Consider the following 13,374-nt stretch of genomic DNA (forward strand, 5'->3'; position numbering starts at 1 on the left):
CGCATGCCAGTCACAAAGTTGCATCCATCTCCCACCTGAGTTTAGACCCCATGATGTCTAAATGCCAGTTTCAAGAATTGTTTTTTATAAACTTGTCAAGAAGTTTTCTTCATAGAAATTTAAGAAGAAATAGACATTGAATGTGTACTTCTACTGGGAAAAGAGACTGCAAATATTAAAGTCTGTGTTAACCGGAAGTTGCTGAGAGTTTGTTACAGTATGCTGATGTACTTCCAATTGAAATGGAATATTGAGTAGGGACGGGAGTTAGCAAATTGACGTAATCAGAGAAGGACGTTACTCGAAAAACAAAATCAATGGTTAGACTTTGATTGAAGATTACCAAAACTTGCATGGATCTATTGTTCACCTAAAGAATAACAATATGTGCTAACAAAATAAACATTGTAAATTTGATTTCACAAGGACTTGGAAGATTAATAGTATCTGTACACTGCTCTAGAACTAAAATGTTCTTCTGTCTCTGTCAACAATTCATGGCTGAAGTGACCCAATTCCATTTTCTTTTGGCACAGATTGGATACTAATGGAATACAAATATTATCAGGTTGATTTTCTGTTAAAATTTAATTTGATATAAATTAGCTATGTACATTTCAATCTGCCATCCTAGATAACAGACTGGGTTTTTCACTCTTAGTGAGTCTTCTGCAATTTAAAATCAATGGTGGCAAATCATGTCTGCACAGGTGGATGCCAACATATGTTCTGTTTTGCTGACCTTTAAGATTATATAAAAACAATAGATGGAATTAAAATTTAATCTGTGCCCATTAAAAATCCTTTTTAACTCCATGTTGAGTCTAATAAGTAGTCTCCACTGAGTATTACCGGTCAGTTCAGTGTAGTACAGGTCATTGTGATTAGGTTTGCATTTCCACTGGCAACAGTACCCTTCCTTGGTAGGTATGTTGCATGCCAGAAAGTTGCAATTTACATCAGGGCCAAATCTAGGATGGTCATTTAAGGTGGGCTTTGGTCTAAATTGAGGACCGTGTGGGGCACTTATTGGAATGGGGGTGGGGAGGGAAGGGGGTTGTTGTTATGAGTTGTTGGGGATGATCGCGTACAATGCATCTTTTTTCACTCTCATGTTTATTATTTTAAATGTGGATGAGTGGCAAGCATGCACAGATAGTGATGTGAACAGCCCCATAAACAACAATAGAGGACATGCAGCAAATTCTTGTTTTTTGGTCATTTGGGTGGTTGTCACAAGAAGATGACAAGCTTTGTTTGAGCTTGAGTCAACCAATATTCACTGATCAGCTCCTATCATTGTATTATTCAGTTTCCTGTTTTGGCTGTGTATTTAAAAATGGTACTTTCCTTGCTGTATTTTCAATAGTTTGTGGGGTAGCTCTAGCTCCAGACTATTGGTACCTTACTTTTAAGCCAGGTACCCTTACAAAAGCTACCCAGGGGCCAACCTCTCTCCCTAGACTTGCAGTCTGGGCCCCAGAGGGCCAACTTGCCCTCCACCTAAGGGGTTGTATTTTGGTCCTTTTTTTATTTACAGTGGCAACAAATAAATAAATCTGTACCGAATCAGTGGAAACAAAGCATAAGCCTATCCAGGTCAGAATACCTATATCAAATTTGCAACATTTTTGAAAAGTTACATTTATGGATATGGATATAGTTAGCAAATTATAATAGAGCATGAATCATTGCAGTGTAAATACAGCCTTAGATAAAGTATATTTTGCTCCACCTTCCTGTCTCAAAATTAAAAAAAAAAAAAAGTTCAAAATAGGAAGGAAACTGCATTCATCAAGCAAATATAAGGATTCTTTTCATGGACAAACTTCATTATGCTTTCAGTCACCCATAAGAGAGTAGCACTTTTGAGCCCAATTTAACACATTTGATCAATTTTAAACATTCCTCATTTAAAAATTCTGAAAAAGCAGCAGATTCCATCTGGGCCTACTCATCTGGTATCTACGCATGCAGTCTTTACCACTATGTGAATGTGAAGACATGAAACGAAGGCCGATGTGGAGAGCGGATCAGGGTGACTCCTTTCATATCTAAAGAACAGCGAACACAAGTGCACTCAAAGAGCGAGAGGGGTGGGGGAAGACAAAGGGAGAAACCCAGAGAGCGGGAGCATGGTGGGTTGACTCCGCTAGATTATAGCTCTTAGTATTATTATGATAATCAGGGGTTGTATGGGGATTTTTGGAGGTGGTAGCAGTCCCTCGGAGCGGGCTTTAGTCTAGCAGTTTACTACAGCGCATAATCACTGTCATTATCACCATATTCAACACTGTACTATATTATCCCTTCAGTCCCCATGTAAACAAAGCCTTTGACTAACATAACAAATCTTCCCACATTAGTGCTCAGCTAGGAAAGACGTGTAAAAACAATTCGGTGAGCTAAGCAGGAACAGGGAGAGAACTGTGTAGGCAGGGGAATGTGAAAGAGGGGTCGATGGAAAGCAAAAATCCAGCAAGGGCACAAAACATGACGCACATTGGACGTCTCCGGGGATGAAGGGGGAAAAGTAAACAGCTTCTCCCATGGGCCAGTACAGCAGAGTAAGAGGGTAAAACAGCAGCAGTGTTGTGCCAGGTGGGCAGAGGGCCATGAGTCAGGAGCAGATCTCCTTAGAGGGCATCCTAAGCTCTAAGAGCTAGTTCACAATGGTGTATGACAATACATTCAAACGGTCAAACCTGCTGACCAGTTGAAGCTGGTCCTACTCATCATCAACATAGAACATTTTGCACAAAAGAACTAAAAAAAGACTGTTCAGGTCATTGCTTTAAAGAAAAGCTGATCATACAAGCCTAGGGCTAAATATAAGACTGGGTGTACTAACAACTTGCTGGCCAGCACACCGGCAAACATACTGACCCTGTGTCAATCAGTACAAGTTTCCATGCAATGGATTGCACACACGTCCCCTTAGAAGACTTACATGAGTGAGGGGTAAAGAAAGAGATGGGCATTGATTTGAGATGCACAGTGTCCACCTTGACCTCTTTCTAATAACATATTCTCACCTTTGCTCTCACTCTTTCTTTGTATGGCTATGTTTGGAATGCATACTAAAGCTTACTACGCAGTATACACTTTGTTTTAAAATATGTCCTGTGATCAGGGTCTATATAGTGTTTTCTAAACATTTGTGTACTGTTTCACACACAGATGTGTGGAAGTAAAACAATATGTACACTGTGGTCACATGGCCTCATCACATTGTACCAATCTATTCATACTGGGAATTAAACAGAATACAGTATTTGGCTAATTAAATTTGTTTAATTGTCCTAAAGTCCAATCATGAATTGACAAAATATCCATATATTATTTTGATCCCATTCATCACACTGGGAAACAAAAGGTCATGACATTGCATTGTGGGCTACACTAATATTTGCAGTCCACTGGTTAAATCTCCTCTACCAAGAAAAGAGTGCTACTGTCTGGCTGTTTCTCAATTTCAAAAATGATGAGAACGTATTTGCGTTCTTGTGGAGACCGGTCTTGCCAAGTTACCTCAAAAGAACGAACTTGGAAGACTGCAAGAACAGAGAAAGTGTCCTGTAAGAAATGAAATGCTGCATTCTTCCCTGGTTCTTCGTGATGGTCACATGACCTTCACACGTTTTAACATATAATTATTTAAACATTACAGCATTTGTATGATTTATTGTTTTTCCCCATTTCACAACATATACTATGCATAAAGACCTTACAAACATACATTACACAATACAAAATGAAACTAAATTTAATACAAATTTCGGCAAATAAACACCCTTAATCTGTTTATGCCTTTATAAAGATTTTCAAGGTAATGTTTCCTTTACCTCCTCATTTACGGAAACTCCTGATAAATACGTTATATCTCTGAACTTTAATATTAAATCTAGATTAAATTCTGCGCTTCTCACCTTCTGTATTCGGCCGCAATGATTTCTAGGACTTCTCGAGCAGGTTTTGCGCTCAAGTCTGCGTCGATGCGTCCTTAATATCAAAAACGCAGGAACTTTCACGCCTCCTCTGTTCATACGGTCTTAAGTTTTGTAACTGAACTTTGGCAGTTTATGATTACATTACACAAGAACGCCAAGACGTAAATACGCTGAAGAACGCATATTGAGAAACAGCCTGAATCTGTCTGAATTCATACTCCATCATTTAGCACTCATGATGGCAAATGTGCTTGGAAATTGTGGAACAAAATGGACATGATATGATTCGGAATACATAGCATATACTGCAGCTTTAGTAAGAGTAGTATGCTCTTCAAAATATAGCGCAAACCCGTCACCCTCACATATACTCTGTACACAGAATAATAACCACACTGAATAAATGAATAAGTGCATAAATAATCAAAACAGACAAATAAATATTAATAAATAAAACATCAGACATGAGATTGAGCAGACTTCGGAGGGGCGGAACACTCGTGAATACCTCTTTTTTATTCAATAGGCCATGTAGCTGCTTTGCATATGGGGATTCTAAACCAAAGAGATTGTGTCTCATTGGTCAGATGTTCCTATCACTCAGTGAATGCTAATTCTGGTTTGTTGTTGTTGTTGTTGTTGTGGTTTTGTTTTCCATTGTACCTGACTGGCAAATTAACATTTAAAATACCTTTAACAAAGTTTTTTTAGATGGAAGCTTATACCGAGCTCTTATATAGATATAGATTTACTCTGCTTCCTGTTTTTCTAATGCGGGTCCATCTAACCCAGTAAAAATAGCCTCTGAAATACAGACGCACGAGCGCACACACATACACACTCTGGTTCTCAGGCATCCAAACAATCATGTTCAGACATACACATACAAATAGTAAATCAACTGTCACACCAGATTCAGAAACAACAGCTGATATTGGTATGCAAAAACAGTCAAATACAATCTAGAGTTTGCGACTGAAACTTCACCAAATGTGCCCCCCGCCCCTATTTTTTTTTCACCTAAATATCTTATATTCTATTCATCTAGTCATCTGATATCTATTATATCTTTCAGATAAAATATAACCAACACTACATTATGGCTGCTGTCAATCAACCCACAATGCACCAGTGCACCCGCGAGGCACAGTGTATTCCCCTTTCATTCATGTCAAGCACTTCCTGTCTGGGAATGTTGAAGGTCAAACATTACCAACAATGTAATGGGTTATATTACATAAAAATTGTGCCAGGATTTATCTAGTTTGTATGTAAAATCATTCTCTTTCTGTCTCTCCGTCTCGCTGTCTCTTGGCAGACAATTAGATTTCCTGGCACCACTGTGCTTCAGGGCAGGACCGAACGAGGGCCGAAGAGAGCGAAAGAGGAGAGAGGGAGAGACCGGAGTGGCGTTCATGTCACAAACTTCAAAACATGTTTATTTTCGACTCTTTTGAATTTCTGATGCAGTAAAGGAACTGTTTTTTATAGTATTTGATACTTTTTTGTTGCTTTTGTTCATCTATGTACAAGACGAGTAGAATAAGACTTGCTTTCGCTTTCGTGTGGTTTTGTATGTACAGAGGTCAGACTTGAAGAATGGCGGGAGCGGTAGCAAAAAAATTCTTCTAGCCACAATAACACAGGTGATACAGCACGTTCACCTACAACATCCATCAGTGATTCGGAGAGCAGGTTCAATCCTTTATCTGCCCCCATCTGTGGATCTGAGCCCTACAGAGTTTCATTCACAAGAGCTGAAAGGCTTCAAACCACTCAGCTGACTATGGGTTGTGTCCTAACGTCCCCCCGCCCTTCCCAGTTCCCAGTCTCTGTGGTTGTTCTGTACAGAAGAGTCAGTTCAGAGAAAGAAATAAAGGCAACTCCACTAAGGCAGCTTCCTGCTACCTGTGTCTGAACAATAGTCCTTGTTTTCCTTTTTCATGAGCATATGTTCACACTCTTGATGTTTAATAACAAGCACTTCTGTGAGTGTGCGTGTGTGTGTATGTGTAGATTCCAGTTTGTGTCCTGGCTCAAAAACAGTTATTTTTGGCAACACGAAGAGCTTTCAGGAGGATTTTTGTCACTTGCAGTATAATGGCATACCCCCATTTCCTCACGTAACAGCTCTCATCAAATAATGATGAAGAAAAACAGAAAAAGGGAAAAAGAAGGTAAGGAGTTATGCAAAACATTTTTAAAGACATGGCATAAAATAAAACACAGAAATAGAAGTCCGGTGAGATGCTTGGTGGTATTCTTGGAGCAAAGAGAGCTGAAGGCAGAGACGTCCATTGAGAGAAGGCAGATAGTTGGTCTTGCTATTTCTGTATGTGTGTGTGTGTGTCTGAGGAGGGAGGAGAAAATGATGCTGATGAGAGAGCAGAGTGGTTACACAGCACTTCAGAGAGCCTGCTGCCATGGAGACAAACCTCTCTGTCGCTCTCCCTGTTTAGGCTTTCCTTACCTCTTAGTTCAAAACAAATGAAAGAGCAAAAAGGCAACCAGACTTAAGGAGGGCGTCAGAGACAGAAGAGGAGTCTATCATCGGCACTTTGCATTAAACCCTGTGGCGCTCTTCCTCAACCTCTTCCATGTGGTCACAGGCTTGTGACCAACTGCATCTGTCCATCTCCCTCACTATGGGGAGCCTCAGGGGCCGGGTGAGCTTCAGTGCTCGGTCTCCTAGGTGGAGCCTGGTAGAAGGTCTGCATGGGGGCCCCGCGGGAGCCAATGGCGGGCCGACCTGAGCTGTAGTATAGCTCCTCTGGAGGCTGGGCAGAGCGCGGAACCACTTCCAGAGGTTCTGGACTGCTGTCGGGGTAAGGTGAGTCTCGCAGATTGGTGATGCTGGTATAGAGGGAATCCCTTGCAGGTGAATCAGGAGGTCCACTGTGCCCCTGCCCTGCTGCACTTTGGGCACTGTGACCGCTATGACCCAAACTCTCAGTCAGGTCAGCTGTGTAGCTTTCAGACTCATCCGGGTCACTCTGGTAGAGCACAGACTGGGCACGCTGAAGAAGAAGGGGCTCTTCCAGAGCTTTGTAAAGCAGTTCCACATCCTGTGGTGTGCGCTGACGTGCTTCCCTTGAGCGAAAGTCTTCGTCATCCTCCATGCCAATCACCGGCTCGACCCCACCTCCGGCTCTCCCCATGCCCAAGTGGCCATGTCCTCTGGCCAGGCTGCCACATGTTCTGTCACCGCCCCCAACCCCTCCACCGCCTCTTAGATTATTGTGCACGAGTTCGGATATGATCATCTTCTCGAATGCCGCAGCATCTGAGAGGTTTCTCCGTATGCCGCCAAGAGTTTCTGAGCCACGGGGGTTGAGTAGAGGAGGGGGGCTATCTCCACCTCCACCTCCCAAGAAGTCACAGCTGCCCCCTGGGGCACCTGAACCCCCGACGCTGCGTAGAGAGTAACTGTTGTTGAAATTCCCGTTCAGAGGTAGTGTCTCCATGCCTCCGTGATCTCGGTTCTTTGACAGTGTGCTCTCTGTTGAGGAAGCAAATGAGAGGTGGTAAGAAAATGAAAAAGAGGATGGGAAAGTAAGCACTTCATTACCTATTTTAATCAAGACAGGGATTCACGGCAACAGAATCCATGATTGAATCAATAATGGCAAGAGCAACTTCCATCACAAGATTAATAGGATTATGGACAGAAGCAAGTTATTACCGGGGACGTAAATTGTGTACATAGACCCACAGGCTTCGCTGCACACGTGAAGAGGTTATCATTCTACAAAATTAGCCTATAAAGTACTGAAAATAGCAATACGATTGAAAGTAAAAAGAGTCTTACTTGGGTCACGGAAAGTTCCTGTTAATCCATGGTGAAGCCGTGTGAGGGCAGAATGAGACAAAAAAGAAAACAAAGGTGATCAATTATATATTCATACACTGGGCTATTCATGATACTGCATTCTTTTTCTTGAAATGTTTGTCATTACAAATATATTAAAAATTCTTTTTTTTTTAAATACTGTTAAATCCATCAAGACAACTTGACTTTAGAGATTTGTTCCATTAAACTGTAAGTGCCCTTCATAGTGAACATCGCAGGATATTCTGCCATGATTTCAGTTCAAAAGCATGTTCAAAGAGTATTAACCCTTCACACTTCTGTAATAAATGAAGACACTGGAAACTGGTGTAGTGTGGCATAGTGGGTTGCACCTTCACCTCACAGCATGAAGGTTGCTGGTTTGAGCCTTGGCTGGGTCAGTTGGCATTTCTGTGCCTAATCTGCATGTTCACCCTGTGCTCGCTTGGGTTTTCTGCAGGTGCTCTGGTGTTCCCCACAAGTCTAAAGACATGTGGTATAGATGAATTGGGTAAGCTAAATTGTCTGTAGTGTATGTGTGTGAATGAGAGTGTATGGGTGTTTCCTGGTGATGAATTGCAGCTGGGATGAAGTAAACTTCAAAATCAGCCAATGTGCAGGGGAAAGAGTGGATCTGAACACAGCTCCTTGGAGCTCTTTTTTAATGAGCTGGTTATCTAAATCAGGTGTGTCAAACCCGAGAGACATGTAAAATAAGCAGAGCTAGGTGTCATGAGGAGCAGGATTGAGAACCGCTGCACTACACTATCAGCTACAGTAAACAAGCAGCTAAATGTAATAAAATCATTTAAATTGATAGTTAGTCATCATTTATTCCGCTAATGTAGTTGCAAACCGGTATGACTTTCTGTAAGTGGGCAAGATAGAGTCCCGGATGAGTCAGTTGGCATTTCTGTGCGGAGTTTGCTGTGGTATAGGTGAATTATAAGCTAAATTGTCCATAGCGTATGTGTGTGCATGTGAGAGTGTATGGGTGTTTCCCAATTTTGGGTTGCAACTGAAAGGGCGTCCACTATGCAAAACATATGTTGGATAAGTCGGCGCTGTGCGACACTTGATGGCTAAAGAGACTAAGTCGAAGAAGGAAATAAACAATCACTTAAACAATATTTATAAAAATGAACATATGATATTGCCATTTTGGTAACTTCACAATAGTAAGAATAATTATTCATAATCTGAACTTTTGGAATGACTTTGGTTATATTTGCTGTGATGTTCATCATATCAGCATTGCTTGAAGGCTAAATAGCCTATTCATTTTTAGACACAAACATTTTAAGTTAATCTGGCCAACATTCCAGTGATAGTAATTGAAAACCATCTAATCCACTGTAGGCGTAATCTTTATTATCACATTAAAATAAGGCTCCATTTGTTAACATTAGTTAATTAATCTAAGCTGATTAGCCGTTAGTTAATTTTTAAAATGCCATTAAATTAAAAAAAAGCTATAAGTGTTTTATTTTCACAGTGCTATTATATTTAAAATTAACTAAATTTTTATTGTTAATTTTTGTTAATACATTAAATGTTCACTAAGCAATATTTGAAAACCAATTTAGACCACAGTGTCAGACCAAAAGACTTTAAATCATAGGACTCAAACTCAATTTCTGGAGGGATATAATTATACTTAAATATGCTTATATATACAGGTAAAGTAAGAATTATCAGCCCCTGTAGGATTTTTTTAAAAGCTTTACAATAATATTTTTTTGTATATACATTCGATTGCTCAGGACCAAAGTAAAATTTGGGACTAATCTAACAAAAAAAAAAAAAAAAAAAAAATTATATATATATATATATATATATATATATATATATATATATATATATATATATATATATATATATATATATATATATATATATATAACTGAAGATCACAGTTCAAAAATTGGTACAGCTAAATTAATATAATGGGGAAAATATTAAATAAAATTTTAATAAACAGGAAAAAAAAAAAAAAACAGACACATAAAAAGTATAAAAAGAATAGTTAAAATGTTGTATTTTGTATTTGTTTTGTTTGCAGTACCTTATTTCAATTTAAATGTATTATCGTATTCTTAAAGATGTTTGGTGTATATATATTTACTATTAAGTGACTAAAGTTTTATTAATTTTTAAAAGGTTAAGCAAATTAAAATGACATCATATTATGAAAGGTGATTGTTATTTTTATCTTGATTAAGCTTGAACTTGATTTAGAGAGTTCACCTGCCCCGTACCAGGCTAGTTTCCCAGCATAACTGCGTTTGATCTATCATAAATTTGATTAATGAAACCGAATCCACCATTAATAAACCTGACTTACCAAAATAAGCCTGGCTTTTTCTGTAAGCTTGGTTTATGGAACAGGCCCCTGAACACCTTCATTAGTTGGATCAGTTGTGTTTGCTTGGGGGTGGAGCAAAACAGCGCAGAGCTGCGGTCCTCCAAGAACTGAGTTTAAGACCAACGCAGTAAAGGGAAATAAGCCTGGTAATGAAAGTCCTGTGCTTGTTTTTGTGCTTTTACGACTTTTGCTATTTTTTTTTTTTTTTTTTAGCTTGAAGCATTTGTTTGCTCTGAGCATTTGTATACATATGCTACATGTTTTGTGTCTTAATAATAATTCCATATGTCAAAAAAAGCATCATATGCATCCATCGTATTTGGGAACAGTCACAGTGCCTCTTTCTTGGGTTTGGGAAGTTCAGAAATAGAGCCTCATTGTTTGCTTTTGGCAAGATGATTATTCTGCGAGATGTTATTCACGCTTCAGCCTCATAAAGTCAGGACGATGTTTATTTCACGCGCCCTTTCACACGCTGGAGATGTTGTGATATTCTTTTAACTCGTTTGGCGTGTATTGAAAGCTGGAGATGCGTGTGGCGCCGCAGACCAAGGCGTGTGGGGGTTTAAATATTAATGCCCGGTATGATTTTAATCAACGCTCCTCTGTGCGGAGAGAGAGTAATTAGACATTCTAATGAGGCCCTCCTCCTACTTCCTCTCCATAAGCATGCTAAAAATGTCCTCTCAGCCGAGCCGAGTCGAGCGGGCGCACTATCAGCCTGACACATTACACAGAGAGGGAACGTTTAAAATATTCAACAGAGACGCTGTCTTAAATTTCACCCCACTGACATGGGAACCGCAGCTATCTTTCTCTCTCAGTTGGCACATGGAGGCGAGTGGTATGGCAAGAGAGCTCTATGAGGGGATATGTGTGTGCGGGACAGGCAGAGCAATGGCGATACTCTGTGTAGAATCTCCAGGGAAAGCTCTCTGCTGTCAGTCACTCAACTTCAGCCCTAGCTTTAATCGATGCTCTGCTCTGTCTTTCCAGCAGGAGGGATTAAAACACTGGCCAGATGGTCGGCCCCTGTCCACCCCTCTGTATCACACTGACAGACCGACAGGGTGTAAACTCACATGCGGAGGGAGACACACGAATCCATACACACACACACACACGCAAGAGTGAATTCATCACATGCCAATTTGATTTTGGAAAAATCACATAACGTATTTGCGAATAAAGCACCGTTTATATCCAATGTGCCAAAGAGAACAACAAATCATAATAAACAAACAAATTCAGGTGACAAATTCAGACAAATGGAATTTGCTGTGGTTGGAGAAGCCACTGTCGGCCTTTTTATAATATAATTTAATTATAATGAAGACGAAACAAATTTTGGGTGCATAACACCGCACTTTGTTTAGAGCACGACCCCTCAAGACAATTTGGAAATTATAATATTTAACCACTTTGATGATGAACTTCAGCTAAGACATTTAGACTTTCCAAAACAATAGTTTAGATGTTTTACAATGTGGTCAGTCAACTAGTTCATCCATTAATGCCATCCATAATTAGGGTAACCGGAGCTGGGAACACTTCTTAAAAGACATTATAATTTGAACGGCATCTATGCTTATGTTAGTCTGCTTTCCCTATCCTGAGGTCTCCATAATCTTGGATCAGGCCGTATCCTGAGCAGATGCTGTGGTGGTTTAACAAATATAGTGAGATAAGATCCAGCGGTGGATCCTTGATGAACAGTCCGAGATGAACAGCTCTTATATGGGTATGTGCTCAAAACACATTGCAGTGCATGCCAGAGTGTGTCTGTGTGGTCGCGTGATGTGTGTTTTAACCGTTTCAATGTAGACGCAGAGTTGTTCATAAACGCTGGGTGAAACGCTAGTGTGGACGCAGATCGATTTCCATTCCATTAAAACATCGTTTTAACACTAAAACGTATTAATGTAAACAGGGCCTTAGCTGATGAGGTACTACAAACCACCCACCCCAAACCCTCTATTCCTGTATGTAATCTGTTGACAGGCTGTTTTACTATAGTTTATGACAGGAATGTTCTCATTTGTCCATCTTCTTTTAATATAAAGGCTTTTTTTTAAACCTTTAGGCAACTTACTGTAATATCCATGGCGTGATTTATGCACATGATGTATGCACTAGTTTTATATTTGTCTATATTGGTTATGTGGTGGACATTGCGCTCTCTCGCTCTTGTTAACATGCTTAAATACGACATTATAAAAGCTGTTTAAGTCCTCCTGTATGAGATTTAAGGTTTGGGACTCTGCTGAAGTCTGTTCTGAAAAGAAGGTGTCAGACTTGATGTCATTCGCTACGGTTTTTAATGACACACAAGTCATATAAACAGGTGAAAATCTGATCTACCTGCTTACACTGCAGACACTAGAACGCAGATCCGATACACATTGGATACATTTCCACATATGAACAAGGCCTGAATCTGATTTGAGAAAATTGGAATCCATGTGATTTGCTTCTGCTTAAACATGCATGGGCCATATCCGATCTGTCACATGGAAGAAAAAAAGTTTATATAAAGGGAAAGCACATTAAATGCAAATAAAATGTATACTTTCACATGACTTTGAAAATAGATTACCAGAATTGGAATGCAACAACGCACCATTCTGTTCTACTCTTGTGAAGCAGCTATATGTATGTAAAAATAAACTACATTCCTATATAAAAACATAAAATGCATAAATACTACTAAACTGTGCTTAACTGGACTGCACTTTTATTATTAAAGCTCACTGACACAAAAGGGAAAAAGCAAAGATTTAAAGTATTTGAATAGTGATCAAATGATTTTTGCTCTAAATATGCTGAAAATACATATTGTTAGCATATAAACTATTGTATTAAATCACATTTTAGAGAGTTTCTTCTATAAATTTTAATACAATTTATGATAGCCTCCCCCCTTAAATACATGATCAAACAAACCAATTAATAAACAAATAAACGCCTTTTAACCTGAATTCAAATATAAAATGAAAACAAAACGCAGTAAGTATCATTGCTCTGTACAAAAAAAAGAGCTTTTAAAAAAATCACTTCAATTTTGCAAAAGGGAAATAAAGCTGACACATTTAGTAAGTAAGTAAGTAAAGTTTATTTATAAAGCACATTTAACTTCAGTTTGGCACTGGCCAAAGTGCTGAACAAAACCATAGCACACATTCTAAAATTTTAAAATAACAATAAAATTATTAATAAGAATAATAGTATTA

General features: G+C 39.2%; 1 protein-coding gene across 4 annotated transcripts in view; it reads right to left on the reverse strand.

Moving 5' to 3' along the window:
* Positions 1-1,330: 1,330 nt before the first annotated feature.
* Positions 1,331-13,374, reverse strand: part of adgrl1a (adhesion G protein-coupled receptor L1a) — a 377,800-nt gene continuing 365,756 nt past the window's right edge. For all 4 annotated transcript variants that reach the window (XM_068219411.2, XM_068219413.2, XM_021474721.3 and 1 more), the window contains 2 exons: positions 7,759-7,776; positions 1,331-7,449 (listed from right to left, as the gene is read on the reverse strand). In XM_068219411.2, the coding sequence (XP_068075512.1) occupies positions 6,554-7,449; positions 7,759-7,776 (914 nt within the window). In that variant the 3' untranslated portion in view covers positions 1,331-6,553. The remainder of the gene's footprint in view (positions 7,450-7,758; positions 7,777-13,374) is intronic.

The sequence above is a fragment of the Danio rerio genome, chromosome 3 (genome assembly GCF_049306965.1).
Source record: "Danio rerio strain Tuebingen ecotype United States chromosome 3, GRCz12tu, whole genome shotgun sequence".
In the NCBI taxonomy this organism is placed as follows: Eukaryota; Metazoa; Chordata; class Actinopteri; order Cypriniformes; family Danionidae; genus Danio; species Danio rerio.